Source organism: Danio rerio, chromosome 14 (genome assembly GCF_052040795.2).
Source record: "Danio rerio strain M-AB ecotype USA chromosome 14, GRCz13ab, whole genome shotgun sequence".
Classification (NCBI taxonomy): Eukaryota; Metazoa; Chordata; class Actinopteri; order Cypriniformes; family Danionidae; genus Danio; species Danio rerio.
Genome location: NC_141034.1, coordinates 51,037,501 through 51,060,528, shown reverse-complemented (window position 1 = coordinate 51,060,528; position 23,028 = coordinate 51,037,501). Strand labels below are relative to the sequence as shown.

Genomic DNA, 23,028 nt, shown 5'->3' with positions numbered 1-23,028 from the left:
CCTATGCCCTATTTATTTAGAACATTCAAAGTTGGAATTATCAAAAATAAAAAATATTAAGGTCATCTCCCTTAGTTGTAATTTGCTTTCAAACTATTTTTACAGTTCAGTTTTAGCGATCTTCATGTTTACAATTGCGCTCACTTCGCAGTTCACGTTGAAAACATTAATGTCATTTTGAACACAGCCTCATGCCGAAAGCTGTAACGTAATATTTAAAAGCGGAATTTATGTTACGTCTCCAAAGCTTGTGAAAACAAAAAACAAACGTTAATTCTTTTAATTTATAGTGGGTTATTTATTAAGGATCAGTACTGTATATGACATGGGCCTGCTGGTTAGAACTTTCTGCAGTGGTTTACAAGTGTCAAATTGTAAAAGTAGACTTTTCTAAAAACTAAATAAACAATATTCTACTTAGTAATAATAATAATAATAATAATTATTATTATTATTATTATCATCATGATCATCATTAGTATTAATAATATTATTAATAAATTCAGATTTTTTCCATTTCTAATACATAATAATAAAAATAATAATAATTATCATCATGATCATCATTAGTATTTTTAATATTATTAATAAATTCAGATTTTTTCCATTTCTAATACATAATAATAAAAATATTAATCATTATCATCATGATCATCATTAGTATTATTAATATTATTATTAAATTCATATTTTTTCCATTTCTAATACATAATAATAAAAATAATAATAATTATCATCATGATCATCATTAGTATTATTAATATTATTAATAAATCTGATTTTTTCCATTTCTAATACATAATAATAAAAATAATAATAATTATCATCATGATCATCATTAGTATTATTAATATTATTATTAAATTCATATTTTTTCCATTTCTAATACATAATAATAAAAACATGAATAATTATCATCATGATCATCATTAGTATTTCTAATATTATTAAAAAATTAGAATTTTTTCCATTTCTAATACATAATAATAAAATAATAATAATTATCATAATGATCATCATTAGTATTATTAATATTATTGAATTAGGATTTTTTTATTTCCTAATACATAATAAATATTACATTTCGTTTTATAATAAATAGCCTCATTATTTATTTGTTCATATAATTTATATATGATATTAGAATACGCGTTAGCTTTTGTAAGTGACTTGTTTTAGAATAGGATAGGTCATATTCTCATTAATATTTGTAAAGGAAACACAGGCTCTGTATGTGGCATTTACCGTTATAACTAACGTGGTTCAAGCAATGGATCTGCAACGGAGAAACTATGAGTTTTGGGAAACACTCGTCACTACATACTTCTTTTCCCAAATGATGCATCGTACTATGATAGTTCAGCTGTGAGTTACGTCATTGTTTAGGAAACGCACCCCAGTCGCAAACACTTTTTTTGATTTCTCGTTTTTACAAAGTCCCACCTTTTAAAAAAAGTCCATAGTGTTCTGATTGGTCAGCTAAACCCTGTGATTGGTCAAACAATGTAATTGCCATGTAATTGCCAGTTTCATCTGTTAAGCAACAGCAGTACAATTCACTGAAGCCTCGCATTATGTTTTAATTTGAAAAATTGATTGTGAAGGTTCAAAGAAGTAATATCTGGGCTTGGATTGATACATTTTGGCAGATGTGGATCTGTGTTGTGGGAAGTGTTCTCAATGTTGTGGGAGACTGTGAGTGTTGTATCTTTGCAGATGGTATATGCCAGCAGATACGAGGAAAGGGAAAACTGTACAATGCATCATATGGCCTCCTCTAGTCATAAGGTGATTTTTTGTTTCTTTATTTATGTATTTTTGGTGCACCTGCAGGCGCAAGATCCTGGAGTCCTGGAGCAGCTCTCCAAAAACATCACCCGTATGGGACTGACCAACTTCACCCTCAACTACCTCAGGGTAAGCACAACAGAAATAGCTCATTTCACTTCAATTTCCCTTATAAAAAGACTTTTGGTGAAACCATGATGCACTTATACATTATATAAAAGTTCTGTGGTATTTTGGTATTCTGTTTACCAAATACGGAATTAGGTTGGTTATCAACTTAGATTTGCACATTAAGCAAGCATGACTTAAAAGCTTTTAGGTTTTTTCACATGATTATTGATAATGAAAACTAAAGTTCAACTTTGAGCTTAATTAACATTTTAAAAACATAAATGTAGATGAAACTGAAATCATATTTACCTTTGTTCCCAGTTTTTTTTTTTTTATTTGTTTGGCTTTGAAAATTTTTTACATTTAAAATAGTCAAATTACGGCTAAAATAATGTTACATTGTCATCCTGCATTACAGGTATATTTATTTAAAAATGAAACAATATACAGTTGAACTGAGAATTATTAGTCCCCCCCTGTTTATTTTTCCCCCAATTTCTGTTCAATGGAGTGCCTAGCTACTAACCTTTATCATCCTCATTGTTATGCCAGCAGTCAATCACCTAAATTAGTCTAATATTAATAGTTACATAAACACACACATTCGGTTACAATGAAAACAGTTTGTTTTTGCAGTAGCTTAATAGATCTTAAACATTAAAAAATGCTTTTACATCAGCTGTATTTACAGATATTGCCTATGAATAGCCTAATAATAAACTATGCTTATTAAAAAAAATATTTACAAAAACTGCTTATTTTAACATTGCAAGATGCTCCATCTTGCAACTCCCAAAACACTGTTAACTCCCAAAACACTGTTAACTCATTTGTGTAAATGCGTTAATGAAAAATCTTAAGCATGATCTCATTTAACTGCAACTCAAAGAGGGTATTTTCAACTGCAGGGAGCACAATAAACCAAGAAAGATCCCGACTTCTGTCAGAAAATGCAAGCATGTTGATTTTTCTCCAGAAGAATGGTTAAAAACTGAGAGTCATTTTCCTTTGAACCATTGTACATTCTTTTGCAGGAAAAAAATATTTGTTTTACTATTATGGTTTTGTTTTATTTTACATTAAAAACGTATTAATAACATAAAAGGCCCTATCATACACTAGGCCGAATGCGGCAGAAGGCGCGACGCAGTTGTTGTTTGGTAGTTTCAGCTCAGCGCAAGAGTCGTTTTGACGTTTTGCAGCACGCTGTTTAAATAGCAAATGCATTTGCGCTCATATGTGCGCCCATAGGTGTTCTGGTCTAAAAAAGGAGGTGTGTTGAGGCGCATTGCTGGCGCTTTGCTATTTAGTGGAACTAAAATACACTGTTCAATTGACTGGCTTAGGGGAGGTCTAATTTGCTTTTGTATAATGTTATTATTATTAGCAGTATTATTTATTATATGCACATTTACATTTGTTTTATTAAAAACAAGCTTAGATTTGCCCACCTGTCAGGTTTTAGACCATATGGGGCACAGCATTTGTGTTAGGATATAACTCAGGTTTTTGAACACACTTTGTTATTATTGTTCATTTATTAGTTTGCTGGAAATTAGAACTGAATTTAGAAATAGTTTTGAAACACATCTTTGCTCTTAATAAACAAAATTAATTATTTATAGGCTAAAGGATGTCTGTGTGTACAACACGGCCCTCTATCCATGAGAGTAAAAGTGAAAGTAAACAATGAGGAGGCTCATCTCTCATTCCCGCGCTTTAGATGCGCTGTTGAACTGATTTCTTGCTGTGATGTGTTCAGTTTTTCCACTTACAAAGTCCGCCATGTAAATAGCAAATGCGCTATGGCGCGACACAACTGACTCTTAAAGGGAATAGGAGATGAGACTCTGATTGGTTTATTCTTAAAACACACCCTCATTAAAAGAAAAAGCTCAACCCTGTTAGACCATGCGCCACGGCGCAAAGCGGATTTTTCCATTCTTAAAATAGCAGAAGTGAATTCAGATAGCCCTTAATGCTATTGTGCCCTGCGCTCTGCATTAAAGTCGGAAAATAGGGCGCAAAGTGTTGTTAATTCTGTTCAATTTGCTTGTTTTTTTCATAAAAAACACTACAAAAGTACTAATAGGAGAACTGTTAATGTACCAAACCGATAAGTGGTAGAGATAAAACTAGTAATACCGTTAAAACCTTAACAATACCCATCCCTACATGTGACTGCGACGGTGTGTGTGTGTGTGTGTGCGCGCAGAATTTATTAGGCAGCTTTCGCATTGGCTTTGTTTATTCTGGTGATTTGAGTGTGAGTGACAGCTCGCTTTTGCAAATGAAAGAACAAGAGAGTGAGAGAAAATGAATTGGATCGAGAAAATTAGCATAACATTAATGAGCGTTCCCGGCTGAGCTGCGGCATTGTGGCTCTCTCTGAGCGTCGAGCTCCAGCTCAGCACAAACACAAACTTGTTTATAGCGAACTGCTGGGAGAAGCGAGAGGGGAAAAAATAAAGAAGAGTCTTTCAAGGTTTCCGAAACAGACGTTTCTGTTTTTTTTTCTCCCACAGAGTGTGTCTTTCTCTATTGTTGTTTCACGCTTTAAACGCACAAGCTTACTTATAAACGTTGAGGTAAAATGTAGCGGCGCAGCTTAAGCCGAATTGAGAATTAAATTTGGATTAGATGCAGGTCTTTAACTGCACGTCTGTGGGCCTTCAGACACATCTACACCTGTGTTTTACACTGTTGAATGGGACAGAGGGGTCTTGCGACGTATACTTCACTGCATGTGTTTAGCTATGGCGCATAAAGTAGTATACACTGCATACAGGCTGTGTGTGTAATAATAATCATAACAAAAACAGCAACAACAATAATAACAACAATAATTACAAAATACAACAACAACAGCAGAAATAATAATAATTAATTATAACCATTCATTTTTATTTATTTTCTTGTCGGCTTAGTCCCTTTATTAATCTGGGGTCGCCACAGCGGAATGAACCGCCAACTTATTCAGCACTTTTTACTCAGCGGATGCCCTTCCAGCCACAACCCATCTCTGGGAAACATCCACAAACACTCATTCACACACACTCATACACTAGGGACAATTTAACTCACCCAATTCACCTGTACTGCAAGTCTTTGAACTGTGGGGGAAACCGGAGCACCCGGAGGAAACCCAGCGAACGCAGAGAGAACATGCAAACTCCACACAGAAATGCCACCTGAGCTGAGGATCGAACAAGCGACTCAGCGACCTTTTTGCTGTGAGGCAACATCATCACCTACTGCGCCACTGCTTCGCCCTATTATTGTATAATATAATATATTAATATTTAATTAATTTATTAATTTAATAATTATTATTATTACTATTATAGCAATAATAATAATAATAATAATAATAATAATAATACAAACAACAGCAATAATAGTAATGATCATTCAAATATAAAACAATTTTGTTTTTAATATTTTATTTGATGACATTTCAACATTTTTAAATCTCAGCAATAAAAAGCAGACTTTTCCCTGAGGTTTTACACCAAATCAAAAGCTTTAATGTTTGTAAACGAAAAAAAAAACAAAAAAAACAATGACCATAAATATTGGTTTTGTAGTTTTACTGCTGTTGTCTATAATGTATAATTATTATGTACTATAATTAAATATGAAAACAAGTTTTTGTGTATTATAAACAGTTAAACTATATATTTTTGTTATGAAATAGTTTAAATATAATATAATAAAACTGAGATTAAAATTACTTGAAATTTAACCAAAATTTTAATTTAAACATAAGAAAAGTATTATAAAAACTTCCTTAGAATAATCATAAAATCTGTCAAAGTATGGCAATGAAACTAAAGTAACTTATTTGAAGTACTTATTAAAGAAAAATGAGTTTTTTACTCAGTTAATTATAAATAAATGTTTATTTTTTCAGTGAATTCATGATGTAAAAATATTACTTTATTGGGAGATAAAATCTGTTATTAGTATTTTATTATTAGTAATAGGATTACAAGTAACAAATTTAACAGTTAAGTTTAAAATAATTGAATTAAAAATATTAATGTCATTTCACTTCTTGTATCAATGACTCAAATTTACATTAAAAGAAATGTACACATTTCAAAATGTTACAAATTGTATAATTTTAACAAAAAATTATTTTATTTTCATAATTTTTTTTTTATTTTAATGTCGTGTTTTTATTTTAAAACTAATAAATTCTCAATTTTACCAAAAAATCATTTTTAATGAATTTATTCATTCATTCATTTTCCTTTGGCTTAGTCCCTTTATTCATCAGGAGTCACCACAGCGGAATGAACCGCCAACTTATTCAGCATATGTTTTACACAGCAGATGCCCTTCCAGCTGCAACCCAGTACTCTAAAACATCAATACACACTCATTTACACTCATACACTACGGCCAATTTAGTTTATTCAACTTACCTATTGTGCATGTCTTTGGATTGTGGGAGAAATCAAAGCACCCGAAGGAAACCCACACCATCACAGGGAGAACATGCAAACTCCACACAGAAATGCCAACTGGTCCAACCGGTGCTTTTCTCTGTGAGGCAACAGTGCTGACCACTGAGCCACTGTGTCATTAAATAGTATCCTATCGTATTTAACAAAACAAATATTTATTTTAAGAAACTAATATACAGTTGCAATCAGATTTATTAAACCCCCTGAATTATTAGCCCCCTATTTATTTAGAGACGATTTTTTTCTGTACATTTCTAAACATAATAGTTTGAATAACTCATTTCTTATAACTGATTTATTTGATCTTTGTCATGATGATAGTAAATAATATTTCACTAGATATTTTTCAAGACACTTCTATACAGCTTAAAGTGACATTTAAAGTCTTAACTAGGTTAATTAGGTTAACTAGGCAGGTGAGGGTAATTAGGCAAGTTATTGCATAATGATGGTTTGTTCTGTAGACTATCAGAAAATATATATACCTTAAGGGGGCTAATAATCTTGTCCTTAAAATGGTTTAAAAAAAATGTTTAACTGCTTTTATTCTAGCCGTAATAAAACAAACAAGACTTTCTACAGAAGAAAAAATATTAGCAATCACTGTGAAAATTTCTTTGCTCTGTTAAACATCATTTGAGAAACATAAACATTCAAAGGGGGGCTAATAATTCTAATTGCAACTGTATTGCCGGTTATACTAAATATAGTTATTTAAAAAATACTTTAATTAATTATGTTTCCTCTGTACTCACTGTAAAAATAAACAAAGTATTATTTATTGAGATGAATTCATTTGATCTATTGAAAGATTAGATACATCAAACAGCAAGAAAAATAACAGCAAGAAAAATAACAGCAAGCACATTTTATTCAGAGAATCATCATGCTGTACGTCAGAGTCCTTAACATCAAAAAGCATATACAATTGAAGTCAAAATTATTCGCCTTCCTGTGAATTTTCTTTTTCTTTCTCAAATATTTCCCAAATTATATTTAACAGAGCGAGAAAATTTTCACAGTATTTACTATAACATTTTTTTTCTTAAAAAAAGCCTTATTTGTTTTATTTTGGTTTGAATAAAAAGCAGTTTTAATTTTTTATTTTAATAATTTTCATTATAAGGTCAAAATTATTAGCCCCATAAAGCTATATTTATTTTTTAATTGTCTACAAAACAAACTAGCCATACAATGACCTGCCTAATTACCCTAACCTGCCTAATTAACCTAGTTAAGTCTTCACATGTCACTTTAAGAAATGAATTCTAGTATCATGAAAAATATCTAGTCAAAGATTATGTGCTGTCATCACGGCATGGATAAAAGGAATGAGTTATTTAAGCTATTATGTTTAAAATAGTGTTGAAAAAAAATCTTCTCTCCGTTAAACAGAAATTGGGGGAAAAAATCAACAGGGGGGCTAATAATTCTGACTTCAGCTGCATTTGCACAAATAAAATCAGATATATGAAATTTCCATCTCTAGTTCATCACGTTTTCATATTTAAAAACCAAACCTGATCACTGCCCTCTGACAGAAAGCAATCATTCATAATATTTAGACTGAGTTAATTGCGAGGTCAAGCTCAGGGATTTCGGTATTCCTGTAAACAAGATCATTTTTCCTCCCACTGGGGTCAATTCTCACGATCTTTACTTCAGCGCGCTGTAAAAATACGGTGTAAAAGTGACTCATTAGCGCTGCTTGAAAAAGCTGCATTTGTTTGAGCGTGATTATCAGCGAATGCATGTTTCCGGAGCTCGGACACAAGAAAAAGCACTGTCCGGCGAGATGGACCAGGAAGTTTGTAGGTTTCCTCGCATTCAGGGCAGAAATAGCCCAGTTTTTGTGGCCTGCATCCAGAGATTGTTTCCCTGAGCGTGTGGAAGTGAAGAGGATATACGCCAGTGTTTGTGTCTGTGTGTGTGTGGATGCGAGTCAATTTCAGGACGCCTGCTGTGTGATTTAAATGATAACATTGTTAAATCTTGAAAATGATGGAGATTTCGGAGAAAATAAGAGGAAATTCAGTGGTTTTAAACTAGGGATGTCCTGATGATTTATTTGCCCTCGAGTCAGTATCTGCCGATACCAAAACCTGATCCAATTCTTCTATAATACATAAAAAAAGAATAAAGAAAAGCTCAACTTAAAATACCCAGCAGGCAATCCCAAGTTTACATATCTCATAGTTTACAATGGCAATGTTGTCGTCATCAACTTTATAATACCTCCAGACCGCAGACATACTCATGCTTTTTGTTACAAGCTGTTTCAGTGTTCTACTTTGCCGGCATTTAACCAACAGCAACATTGTGATGTCATGCCGCACGCGTTGCTGTTTCTGTGGGAAGTTAAGGAAGAGGTGTAATTTTGTGCCGCCGCATGACTATAGATGTGTTCAAAATAATGAGAACATGTATATGTACATACATATTGTCCTGATCAGGAGGCTACATCTGATTCTTATGGAGTCTGAAAGCACTTGATCGAGCCCGCTTTCTGATAAGGTGATCGAATCTAAGCATCGTTATTTTAAACATTTTTGTCAACTGTGATAGTTATTTAAATATAATTATTTTATTTTTACATTTTTTTAACATTTTATTTGATTTAAATATATATATATATATATATTAGTAAAACACACCTTCTTGATATAATTTTTTAAATAAATTTTAATTATAATATTTGCTGTAATTCTATTAAATATTCAAATAAATATAAATAATGACTGCAAAATAATTGTTATTATTATTATTATTATAATTATTATTATTATAAATATATAATGGGTAAATAATTTAGAAATTATTAAGTATCATTGTACATAACTACATTTCAGAACATACATATTTTATCTAATATATTTATAATGACGATAATAATAATAATAATAATAATTATTATTATTATTATTTATTTTTTGTATATATAAATATCATTATGGGATCTAAGTAAAGAAATCAGAAATTGAGATCTGTCACAGCCTCCTTATGTCCTCCTTCTGTGACAGTGTTATTGTATATAACTATATATTTCAGAACTTTAATTTTAATTATAATATTGAATATAGTTTTAATAAAATTATTTTCAGTAATAGTACTAAATAGTTTGATTTATAAATATATAAATAATAATTACATATTTTATATAATACATTTTTTTAAATAATAATAATTAATATTATTATTATTATTATTACTACTACTATAAATATATATTATGTTTGGATATAACTAAAGAATTAAGAAATTAATATGTATCATAGTATTTATATTTCAAAATCGTATTTTCAATAATAATGATGATAACAATAATACAATTGCAGTAATACTTCTAAATAATTATATATATATATATATATATGTGTGTGTGTATATATATATTTAGAAGTATTACTGCAATTGTATTATTGTTATCATCATATATTCTTACAATCAATAAACCTGAAAGCTTTTACTTTGGTGGAAAACGGCAGGTTAAAGTCTGCTTTTGTTTGCCAGATTTAAAATGTCGTAATGTCTAGACTAAATCATTAAATACAAACACAAGACTTAAATCAGCTGATTATTTTAGAGTATATGAAGTGGTGCTGGGTTGTGATGCTGTCAGTGGAAGCGATTTCTGAGTTTTTCCATGTATATTTCAGGCCACCCGCTGTGTGATTTAAATGATAATGTAGTTTGATGTTTGAAATGAAGAAAGTGACAGTATCTGCTGGTGTGTGTTTTGCAGCTGTGTGTCATTCTGGAGCCCATGCAGGAGCTCATGTCTCGGCACAAGACCTACAACCTCAGTCCCAGAGACTGTCTGAAGACCTGCCTGTTCCAGAAGTGGCAGAGAATGGTGGCACCTCCAGGTATCTGAACATTTCTCTACAGTTACAGTGTGTGTATAACTATATATATATTGTGTGTGTTTGTGTGTGCGTGCGTGCGTGTGTGTGTGTTTTATTTTATTTATGAAAAATTAATCATTTCATTTATTAATTTATTTATTTTATTCATTTAAATGTATTTTTTATTATATTTATTTGTTTAATTTATTTAATTTTTATTGTATTTAAATTTCTTAAATTAATTTAATAAATTGATTTATTTTATTTTAATATAATTTATTTTGTTTTATTTATGTTTCATAAATCAATAATTTAATTTAATAATTTATTTATTTTATTCCTTTAAATGATCTTTTTATTATATTTGTTTACTTTTTGTTTTAATTGATTTAATTTTTATTTAACTTTAATTAATTTAATTATTTTATTTTAATATAATTTATTTTATATTTAATTTTATATATGTTTCAGAAATCAATCATTTATTTTATTAATTTCTTTATTTTAGTCATTTAAATTTATCGATTTTATTTACTTATTTTAGTTTTATTTATTTCGTTTAATTAATTTAATAAATTTGTTTATAATATTTAATATAATTGGTTTTATATTTTATTCTATTTATCCTTCAGAAACCATTTTTTATTAATTAATTTAATTAATGTCATTTAAATGTAATTATTTATTATATATTTATTTAATTTTTTTGTTTCATTTTATTTTATTTAAATTTATATAACTAATTTATTAAATTGATTTATTTGATTTTAGTACAATTTATTTTATAATTTTATTTATGTTTTAGAAATCATTTTTTTATTTATTTATTTTAGTCATTTAAAATTGTCTATTTATTAAATGTTGTATTTTAGTTTTATTTTATTTTATTATAATATATTTTATTTTATTATTTTATAATATATATATATATATATATTATATTATTATATTATATATACATGAAAAAACAGTGTCAAATAATAGAAAGTTAGTCTTTTGCGGTATAACTATTTAGTTTAATACAGTACTTAATTTTTTATTTATTATGTTGTTTTCCTCTACTATAAATCCCTAAAATATAAAATTTTAAGACCTGAAAAAGAACGGAAAATACTATAATTATATAATTATATAAATATACTTATATTAACAACCTGAAATTATAGTTGCATTCTCCATCTACAGTCTGAATATTTTTATATCACTGCATAACGATTCAAAAGTCATCAAAAAGTCCATGTATAAATATGTGTAGCAAATGTACAAGTTAATAACAGTATAATATCTCTATCATGGGCATCTTATTTTTAAACACACGGTCTCTCTCTAAAAGACAAAGCTCTTCAACACACTGCATTTGTCAGATGTCATCAGTAGGGATTAGACATCAGCGGAGACAGCAGCAGTGTTTGACGTCTCTTATATTTCCCTCACGGGGTCAAAATCAATCAATATCAATGATTTACAGTTGTTTGTGGAGGAGTTTTTCATGTACAGTGTGACAGCATGACACTCACGAGACTGAAAACACATCCTCCATCCGCTCCCTGTAGGGGAAACCCTGCAGCGCCCTCAGTAGTCCACTTGGCAGTCCACATGCAGAAGAATTGTAATTGGGGTTTTCTTATGAGCTTCGCTTCCCTCTTTCCTCCCATTCTACTGAAGCCTGGGGAACGTTTAACAGGAAGGAAATAAAGTTTCATTTATACACTGATAAAAGTGTGTTTGCGTGTGTGTCAGTACGTCATTCACACACTCACATTCACTGTAAAAAATGCAGGGTTCCACACAATTCATTTATGCTGTCCCAACACAAATCTAATATAATTATCAAAAATAATTACATAAAAAATAAAATTGTCCCAATGAAATGTCAAAAATTGTGTTGTTTCAGCTTAATTTAAATGAGTTTTTAAACAAGCAACAAAAAAATTTGTTGTTTTTTTTGAGTGTTAATGAACATGCAGTGGCTGCATGGTGGCTCTGTGGTTAGCGCTGCCACCTGTCAACAAGAAGGTCACTGCTTCGAGTTATAGCTGGGCCAGTAGGCATTTCTGTGTGGAGTTTGCATATTCTCCAAGTGTTGTTGTGGGTGCTTCAGTTTCCCCAACAGTCCAAAGGCATGCGCTCAGTGAATTGGATAAAATTGGCCATAGTGTATGAGTGTGTGTGTGTGTGAATGTGAGAGTGTATGGGTGTTTCCCAGTACTGGGTTGTAGCTGGAAGGGCATCCGCTGCCTAGAACAGATGCCAGAATAGTTGACGGTTCATTTCACTGTGGCAACCCTTGATAAATATGGGACTAAGCAGAAAGAAAATGAATGAACATGCTATAATAAAGGTTCTTCACAAGACCGAAACACTTGTCCTATTAATATTGCAAATGACTGATATCTGTTGTGTGCAAATAATCTGGAAACATCGTGATGGCTGAGGTTGGAATGAGACTCTAAAATGTGTTGTATTTATTGTATTTAAATTTAATTTAAGTAATAATTATCAACACTACTTATTTAAAAAGAGCTGAAACAACACAATTCTTGAGATTTTTTGGGTCAACATAATTGTTTTACGTTCAATCTACTTAAATTTCTAAACTTAATCGATTTGCCACAGCCATATCAACCTGCAGCCTAAGACCGGTTACTCAATGAAGCTAAGCAGGGCTGAGCATGGTCAGTACCTGGATAGGAGACCACGAAATCTAGGTTGCTTTTTGAAGTGGTGTTAGTGAGGCCACCAGGGGGCGCTCAATCTGGTCTGTGTGAGTCCTAATGCCCCAGTATAGTGAAGGAGACTCTATACTGTCATTGAGGGCCACCTTTCAGATGAGACGTTAAACATTAAGTGGTCATTAAAAATCCCATGGCACTTTTCGTAAAGAGTAGGGGTGTTTCCCTGGTGTCCTGGCCAAATTCCCTCCACTAGCCCTTACCCATCATGGCCTCTCAATCATCCCCATCCACTGAATTGGCTCTATCACTGTCTCTCCACTCCCCCTATAGCTGGCACACTGGCGCTGTTGTTCTGTGGCTGCCGTCGCATCATCCAAGTGGATGCTGCACACTGGTGGTGGTGTGGAGAGACCCCCCTTATAATTGTGAAGCGCTTTGGGTGCATGGCCATACACAAGAAATGCGCTATATAGATACACATTAATTACTAACTTACTTATTTGGGACTAGGATGCAAATTACAGGGGGGGTTGGGGGGTTCTGACCCCCCGAATTAACGCTTGGTCCCCTCTGAAGGACATCAAAACAAGATGTATGGGGTTCTGCACTTTAATAGTAAAGAAATAGTTTGCTCTGATGTGTATCTTAAATAAAAATTAATAATTAAATTAACAGATAACAGAAATGTACATTTGACCACCCCTAAATTGGTTCATACCATTGTGTATGCATGTCTGTGCCAAAATGATTAATTCATCAGTTTAAATGTGTATCTTAAATAAAAATGAATAATTAAAGTAACAGATAACAGAAATATACATTTGACCACCCCTATAATGGTTCATACCATTGTGTATACATGTTTGTGCCAAAATGATTAATTCATCAGTTTGAAACCAGCAAATCTAGAGCACCGACAAGGAGTGTAAGTGTTCATAAAACATGTTTCTTTAAAAAGGTATTTGTAGGTGTCTGTTAAACTAGATGCATAGTTTGTATTTTATTATACACTGGCTCGCACATAAAAGTTGAACAGTAAAATAAAAACTATGTGCAGTCTTTCATGGTAATCCATTAATAGGTGCAGGAAAGCAAACATGTCATTGTTTATTTAATATCACAAATGTTATTGGAAAAACCACTCAATATCCCTCAAAACACTGAAAACAAAATTTTGTATCTATTATTTTAAGTTTGTAATAATTTAAAAAGTTGATTTGTATCATTTGTGCATATCGGGTCTTATTATTTTGCAAGTAATAATAATAATAATATATAGCATATATAAACAAATGTTAAAGTTTTGTTTACTTATGATATTGGTCTATTTTTATTAAATAAAATCATCCCTGGTTAGCAAAATAGACTTCTTATAAAATGTTTAAAATGTTCAATATTTATACTTAGCATAAACATTTTGGCCTCTATTTTGTCTATCCATGCGCAAAGCGCAGGGCGCAAACTCTTTAAGGGTGTGTCTGAATCCACTTTTGCTATTTTAAGGACGGAAAAATCTGCTTTGCACCGTGGCGCATGGTCTAACAGGGTTGAGCTTATTCTCTTGATGAGTTATAGGTGTGTTTTGAGAATAAACCAATCAGAATCTTATCTCCCATTACCTTTAAGAGTCAGTTGCGCTGCGCCATCGCGCATTTGCTATTTAAAGTTAAACAGAGCATCTAAAGCGCGAGAATGAGAGATGAGCCTCCTCATTCTTTACTTTCACATTCACTCTCATGGATAAGGAAATGTGTTGAACGCACAGACATCCATTAGACTACATAATTAATTTTGTTTGTTAAGCGTAAAGATTGGTTTCAAAACTATTTCTAAATTCAGTTCTAATTTCCAGCAAACGAATAAATTAACAATAATAACGAAGTGTGGTCAAAAAACTGAGTTATATCCAAATACACATGCTATGCCCCATATGGTCTAAAACCTGACAGGTGGGCAAATCTAAGCTTGTTTATAATAAAACAAATATAAATGTGCATATAATAAGTAATAATGCTAATAATAATAACATTATACAAAAGCAAATTGTTATGAATAAACTGAAAAATCCCCCCCTGAGATGAAGAAGGCATAAAGGTATGGTTTTTATATTTATGTAGGCTAGAAAATATAAATTTTTGTAATATTTTATCTCTTTAATTCGCACAACTAACGCGCTCTGTGCTGGACTATAGACCTGATTTGATCTGGTCTATTAAACAATCTATTATAGTTCCTCAAAATAGCAACGCGCCAGCAATGCGCCTCAACACGCCTGCTTTTTTAGACCAGAACGCCTATAGGCGCACATATGAGCACAAATGCATTTACTATTTAAACATGCTACAAAACATCAAAACGACTCTTGCGCTGAGCTGAAACTACCAAACAACAACTGCATCGCGCCTTGTACCGCATTGCACCAGGTGTATGTTAGAGCCCTTTATGTTTGAATTAGATTTTTATCAGCCATTACTTCAGTGTCACACGATCCTTTAGAAGTCCTTCTAATCTGCTGATTATTAACATTAAAAATCATAAGTAATGTTTACAAAAAATCTGTTTTATATGTTTCTACATTATTTGAGGATTCCTTAATGAGGAGAAAGTTTAGAAATGTTCATAACAAATTCTATTGATAAATAAAAGTAAAAGATATTAAAAGTATAAAAGTAATTGTTCATAAATATGAAAAGAAATGTTTGTGCAAACTTATCTCTGTTTTGTGATTAGCGAATGAGTCCAACTGACTTTGCAATGTAATGTATGTATGCGTATTCTACAAAGTTACAGTCATCCAGTTCACATTTGTCGTCTAGGTCCCAGTTTATATTAAGTGTCCTTAACTACTATGTACTTCCATCAAAAAATAAATACAATGTACTTACTGTGTTTATAATGTATTTGAGAACACTTGTGGATAGAGGTTGGGTTATGGACAGGTTTGGTGGCATGGGTAGGTTTAAGGGTGGGTTAAGGTGTAAGGGATGGTCAACAGTGTATTTACAAATGTAATTACAAAAGTTAATTACAGATGTAGTTACATACGGGTATTTAATCAAGCATAAGTACACAGTAAATACATGTATTTACACAAGTACATTAAAACAAACTATTAATTCCTGTGTAATTACATATTAGTTAAGGCCACTTAATATAAAGTGGGTTGTCTATTTATCAAAAACATTATCTAGAAAGTAAATGTTTGAATATGATTTCAGCTGGACATCCGCAGAACTTCAAAACCGAAATATTCCCCACAAATCACAAAAAAGGTACTTGTCTCATCTTCAGAATCATCTTCCAATAGGGAATACTGCATTCTGTGTATATGAAATGTTTTTAAAAATTCAGTGTGAATCATGAATGCTCAGCAAATAGACAATATGCATGACCAAAACAATATGGTCACACTTTACAATAAGGTTCATTAGTTAATGTTAATTAATACATTTACTAAGATGAACAAACAATGAACAATACATTTACTACTGTATTTGTTCATGTTAGTTAACGTTAGTTAATGAAAATACAGTTGTTCATTGTTAGTTCATGTTAACTCATGGTGCATTAACTAATGTTAACAAGCATGGACTTGGTTGTTAATAATGCATTAGTAAATGTTCAATTATGATTAATAAATGCTGTATATGTGTTGTTCGTGATTAGTTCATGTTAGTAAATGCATTAACTAATGAACCTTATTGTAAAGTGTTACCAACAATATTAATATTCTTTAAACATGAATAAATGAAACACTTTTAAATATAATTACATACTGTTGAGGACACAATTATTAGCCCTTTGTGAAATTTTGATTCTTTTTCATATATTTCTCAAATAATTTATACCCTAGCAAGGAAGTTTTCACAGTATTTCCTAATAATATTTATTTTCTGGAGAAAGTACAGTGTTATTTGTTTTAGTTTAATTGGAATACAAGCAGCTTTTACATTTTTTTTTAACCCCTGATTAGCTACAATGTTTAAAAACGCTACAGAAAAAAAAATCTTCTCGCCATTAAACAGCACTTGGGAAATGTTTTCGAAAGAATTTGAATTTATCAGGAAGGCAAATCATTTTGACTTGGACTGTACATCTGTTGCATAGCACAAATTGTAACTTCAAAACGAGCATCAAAAATGCCTTTCACATGAAAATCGTTTGCTGTTTGTTGAAATTAAAAGCATTGACAAACATCTGCAGTTCACTGTTGAGCATTTATGCAAAGGAAAGCCAAGGTTCTCTGTTACCAGTGCATATCTTAGGATGATCTCTGATTCTTTCTTACAAAGAAAATAAAAGCATGATGCATGTGTTCATCTTCCCCCGTGTAATATTTCTCTATACAGTTGAAGACAAAATGATTAGCCCTCTTCTTTGTTTCTTTTTTAAAATATTTCCCAAATGATGTTTAACAGAGCAAGGAAATGTTCACAGTATGTCTGATAATATTTATTCTTCTGGGGAAAGTCTTATTTGTTTTATTTCGACTAGAAGAAGAGCAGTTTTTAATTTATTAAAGACTATTTTAAGATCAAAATTATTAGCCCCTTTAATTTGTTTTCAGTTGTCTACAGAAAAAAAACATTGTTATACAATAACTTGCCAAATAACCTATTTAAGCCTTTAAATGTCACTTTAAACTGAACACTAGTGTCTTAAACAATATTTAGTCAAATATTATTTACTGTCATCATGACAAAGATAAAATAAATCAGTTATCAAAAATGAGTTATTAAAATTATTATATTTATATTATAATCTTTCCATTTAACAGAAAATGCACAGGGCTAATAATTCAGGAGGGCTAATAATTCTGACTTCAACTGTATGTTTGTGAGTGTGGATGTGTCTGTGTTTTATTAATCCTTTGCTGTGTGTGTAGAGCCCACTCGACAGACCACGACCAAGAGAAGAAAGAGGAAGAACTCAGCCAGCAGTGCGTCTAACAGTAGCCTTGGCAACAGCGCCGGCGGCAAGAAACGCAGCCCTGCCAACAACTTCAGTCTGGCCAGCCAGGTACCTGTAAGCATCAGATCTAATTCTTTACACACACACATATGTTGCAACACTTTACATAGTAAACATATACATATACAAAAGTAGATTTCACTTGTGGCGAGTTGGTGCTTGGACTCGGTGGTTAGCTCTGTCGCCTCACAGCAAGAAGGTCGCTGGTTTGAGTGCCGTGGCATTTCTTTGTGGAGTTTGAATGTTCTCCCCGTGTTGGCGTGGGTTTCCCCCGGGTGCTCCAGTTTTTCCCAAAGTCCAAACACATGCGCTATAGGTGACTTGGATAAACAAAAGTTCTCATAGTGTATATCTGTGAATGTGTGTATGGGTGTTTCCCAGTGCTGGGTTGCAGCTGCAAGGGCATCCGCTGTGTAAAGCATATGCTGAATAAATTGGAGGTTCATTCTGCTGTGGCAGCTCCTGATGAATAAAGGGACTAAGCCAAAGGAAAATGAATGAATGAATGAATGAATGAATGAATGAATGAATGAATATGCGATGTAATGTCATTACTTAAATAGTATTGTGAAATAATATTGCATTTCTATCCATTTAAAATTAAACTATTCCATATGATGTCATTTAAAATGTTATAATAAATGATATAATATTAGTAGTTTATTAGTATTAGTGTAATGCTAATATTAGTATTATCTAAAAAGTTACAGTATTCTGTATTTAATTCCAAATTAAGCTATTCCTTATGGTATTCATGTATGTGGATGTGTGTTTATGCACCAGTCAATAAAACTACTTCACACAATATATAAAGGATGTATATTGATATACAGTTGAAGTCAGAATTATTAGCTCCCCTGTTTATTTTTTTCCCCAACTTCTGTTTATCGGAGAGAGGATTTTTTCAACACATTTTTAAACATAATAGTTTTAATAACTCATCTCTAATAACTGATTTATTTTATCTTTGCCATGATGATAGTACATAATATTTAACAAGATGTTTTTCAGGACAATTCTATACAGCTTAAAGTGACATTTAAAGGCTTAACTGTGTTAATTAGGTTAACTAGGCAGGTTCAGGTAATTAGGCAAGTTATTGTATAATGATGGTTTGTTCTGTCGACAGTCGAAAAAACATGATTATTGGTGCTAATAATTTTGACCTTAAAATGGTGTGTAAAAAATTAAAATCTGCTTTCTTTCTAGCTGAAATAAAACAAATAAGACTTTCTCCAGAAGAAAAAATATTATCAGAAATGCCTTGAAAATCTCCTTGCTCTGTTTGACATAATTTAGGAAATGTTTTTTTTTTTAAAACTCAAAAGGGGGCTAATAATTCTGACTTCAACTGTATATGTGAAAGATAAAACCCATGTGCTCCAAAATTATGAATCAGCTCCAAAAATGATCATACAAGAAAATCCATTTGACATGTGTGTCAATAATATGAGAAAGGTCATTTTAGGGCAAATTTATGGCTTATAATATATAGTAACGATTGTAATTTTATGATGTTTCTCTAATGTGTTTCTTATGCCTTACACTCACTGGCCACTTTATTAGGTACACCTTAGTAATGCCGGGTTGGAGCCCCTTTTGCCTTCAGAACTACCTTAATTCTTCATGGCATAGATTCAACAAGGTACTGGTAAAATTCCTCAGAGATTTTGCTCTATATTGACATGATAGCATCACGCAGTTGCTGCACATCCATAATGCAAATTTCCTGTTCCACCACATCCCTAATGTGCTCTATTGGATTGAGTTCTGAGGACTGTGGAGGCCATTTGAGTACAGTGAACTCTTTGTCATATTCAAGAATCCAGCCTGAGATGATTCGCACTTTATGACATGGCGTGTTATCTTTCTGGAAGTAGCCATCAGATGATGGTCATAAAGAGATGTACATGGTCAGCAACAATACTCAGGTAGGCTGTGGTGTTGACACGATGCTCAATTGGTACTAATTGGCCCAAAGTGTGCAAAGAAAATATCTCCCACACCATTACACCACCACCAACCTGAACTGTTGATACAAGGCACAATGGATTCATGCCTTCCTGTTGTTGGTGCCAAATTCTGACCCTACAATTCAAATGTAGCTGCAGAAATCGAGATCAGACCAGGCAACGTTTTTCCATTCTTCTATTCCCACACGGAAAGAACCTATAAACTGGTGGACAGGTGTACCTAATAAAGTGGCCGGTTAGTGTATTTCTGAAGCTAAACAAACCACAGTCCTTTCTTATTATAATTGTGTTGATACAAAGCTGTTAAATACATTTTAAAGTAGGAAAATGCATGTTTGGAGCTGATGATTTTGTGTAAACTACAAAACTGAATTGACTTTACTGACACGATATCTGTCAGTAGGTGGTTGCAGTAACGTGGTGTGAGGTCTTCATGGTTTGAGCTTTGGGCCGTGACACAGAAATAAAGCATATTCAGTTCCAATGCTAAAGTAAATACTCTCTTAGCAGCTTCACAGAGAGACTCCTTAGCCCTCATTTTCAATTCCTGTATTAGCCACTTACAGTGTTTAACCCCAATTCCCAGGCTTTTTTCCCCCAGAGTGCCTCTTTATCCCCAAGGCTTCCTCTTCAGGCGCTCGATGTGTTCGCTCAGGTTCACGCCGCAGGGTCAAACGCTGGTTTTTGGGGAGTTGTATTGTGAGGTGGTAAATTTGTTTGCAGATGGATGATGGGATTTGTAGTGCGTGGCTTTTTCCCCTGGAGTTCAGGGACAATTGGATACATGAACGGCGGAGAGGAGATTAGAGAGGAGAGACACTGCTGCGCTGAGGCTCAGTCTGGCAGACACACAGACATGCTTGTTTACATGCTTCGACAGCACAGCAGAGAAAAAAAAATATGTGTGTTTGATTTTTAGTGTGTCAAGTCAACTTTTTTGTCATTCAGTGATCAAAGTGATTGTTCTTTTTTTTCGCTATCCATTTAATTCATTTATCACATGACAAATGAATCCAGTTTTGTCTAAACTAGTAAATTCATTACAACAAAACAATCAAGCAAATCATGTCAAAACTAAGCAAGAATGAATAAAGAATCAAAACGCACGTTCTCCAACAAATATATAACACTAACCTTAGACTAACAACCCAACAAATAAAAAAGCATAATAAACTAAGACTTAAAGAAAAAAGGCAGAAAATTAAAGTAAATTAAATAAAGCTTGATGGCTGGCAGTGAAGTCTCCTCTCTCTGCTCAACGTCAGTCCATATTTATAGCCAATTTACAAATAGTGCAACACACGCACAAACAGACAAAAGCCGCAACAGTTATATAAATATAAATATATATATATATATATATATATATATATATATATATATATATATATATATATATATATATAATATTTTTTATATTATATTATATTATATTATATTATATTATATTATATTATATTTTTTATATTATATTTATTATATTATATTTTTTTATATTATATTTTTATATTATATTTAACATATTATATTATATTTTATATTATATTATATTATATTTTTATATTATATTTATTATATTATATTATTTTATATTATATTATATTTTTTATATTATATTATATTTATTATATTATATTATATTTATTATATTATATTATATTTTTATATTATATTTATTATATTATATTATATTTATTATATTATATTATATTATGTTATATTATATTTTTTATATTATATTATATTATATTATATTGTATTATATTATATTATATTATATTATATTAAATTGTATTTATTATATTATATTTATTATATTATATTATATTATATTATATTTATTATATTATATTTTATTAAATTAAATTATATTAAATTATATTATATAATTTTTTTATATATTTATTATATTATATTATATTATATTATATTATATTATATTATATTATATTATATTTTCGGTATATATATTTTACATATATTTTTATATGTTTTTGGCTTTTTTGTGAGTTTCAACAGTGTGTAAAAATATGGATGGTTCTGTGGGTCTCATCTGTCAGATCTGATCTTTAATTTGTATTTTCCATTGTATTCGAGTCAGGTGATTGGCTGGGCTATTCCACGGCTTGATTTTCTTTCTCTAAAAGTATTTGAGAGTTTCCCTGGCTGTGTTTTTATCATCGTCTTGCTGAAATGTTCACCCTAGTTTCATCTTCATCGTCCTGCTAATGTAGATGTTAGACTGAAGCATCTGATACTCATTTACACTGAGGAAGCATTGAGGGTTTCTGAAGAACTACTGAGAGATTTCAGCTGCTGTCTGGGCTTTCACTGCCTTTCTACACCTCCCTTTCTTCATGTGTTCAATACTTTTTTCCTTTGTCATTTCATTTTATTGCACGTAACTTCATTTGTAAATGGATTAGTTTTCTTTTCATATATGGATTTGTTTAGTTATCGACATCTGGTGAAAATTGAAAAGCCAACAGCACCTTTAGAAATATGTTTTCTGAGAAAAATGGTGAAATGTTCAATATTTATTTACTCAACTGTATATATTTATTAGTTTTGTTTTTTAATGTATGGCTTGTTGGGACAATATTTGTCTGAAATACTACTTTTTAAACATGAAATCTGGGGGTTAAAAAAATCCAAATATTAAGAAAATTGCCTTAATAATTGTCCAATATTTTTTTTTAATTTACAGTAGGACGTTTGTTAAATATTTTCATGATACATGATCTTTACTTAATATTTTAATGATTTCTGGATTACAAAAAAAACAAAATCTTTTTTGGCCATTACAATGTATTTTGGCTATTGTTAAGATTATAATTTAGTTGTAACATTAGTAGGCCTAGATATTTAATAGATTATTATTTTTGGGATTTTTGTCTGTTGGTCTAATTGGATATGCAGTTTTTTGTCCTGGTGTAGTCAGCGACCATCACTTTGAGGACACCCAACACTTTCACACAAGCAGAGAGAAAATTGTTGGTGTGAGGAGTTGGCTCTGTGCCAGTGCTCATTATCATATAGATCCTATGAATGTGTGTGTGTCTGTCTGTGTGTGTGTGTGTGTGTGTCGCAACACTCTTGATTTTCATCCCCATCTGAGGCAGCGGGTCTGGTTGTGTCTGTGCGTCATGGAGAGGAACGCTCTGGATACATGTGTAGCGCGGACACTTGGCTT

General features: G+C 31.4%; 2 protein-coding genes and 1 long non-coding RNA gene across 6 annotated transcripts in view; 2 read left to right on the top strand and 1 right to left on the bottom strand.

Annotated features, from left to right (window-relative positions):
* qdpra (quinoid dihydropteridine reductase a) overlaps window positions 1-23,028 on the top strand; it is a 242,118-nt gene that overhangs the window by 188,484 nt on the left and 30,606 nt on the right. The gene's annotated exons all lie outside the window — the stretch shown is intronic.
* The window catches only part of ldb2a (LIM domain binding 2a), a 156,954-nt gene that overhangs the window by 121,849 nt on the left and 12,077 nt on the right, over window positions 1-23,028 (top strand). For 2 of the 4 annotated variants that reach the window (XR_015506614.1, NM_131314.1), the window contains 4 exon segments: window positions 1,834-1,917; window positions 10,114-10,237; window positions 16,110-16,163; window positions 17,777-17,910. Coding sequence is in view for 2 of the 4 variants with exons in the window: in NM_131314.1 (NP_571389.1) it covers window positions 1,834-1,917; window positions 10,114-10,237; window positions 16,110-16,163; window positions 17,777-17,910 (396 nt within the window). In the remaining 2 variants the exon portion in view is untranslated. 4 annotated transcript variants of the gene reach the window in all.
* On the bottom strand, window positions 12,374-15,526 carry LOC147840907 (uncharacterized). Its single transcript, XR_015508101.1, has 3 exons — window positions 13,721-15,526; window positions 13,183-13,593; window positions 12,374-13,122 (listed from the first exon to the last, which is right to left on the bottom strand). It is a non-coding gene; the product is annotated as an uncharacterized LOC147840907 (long non-coding RNA).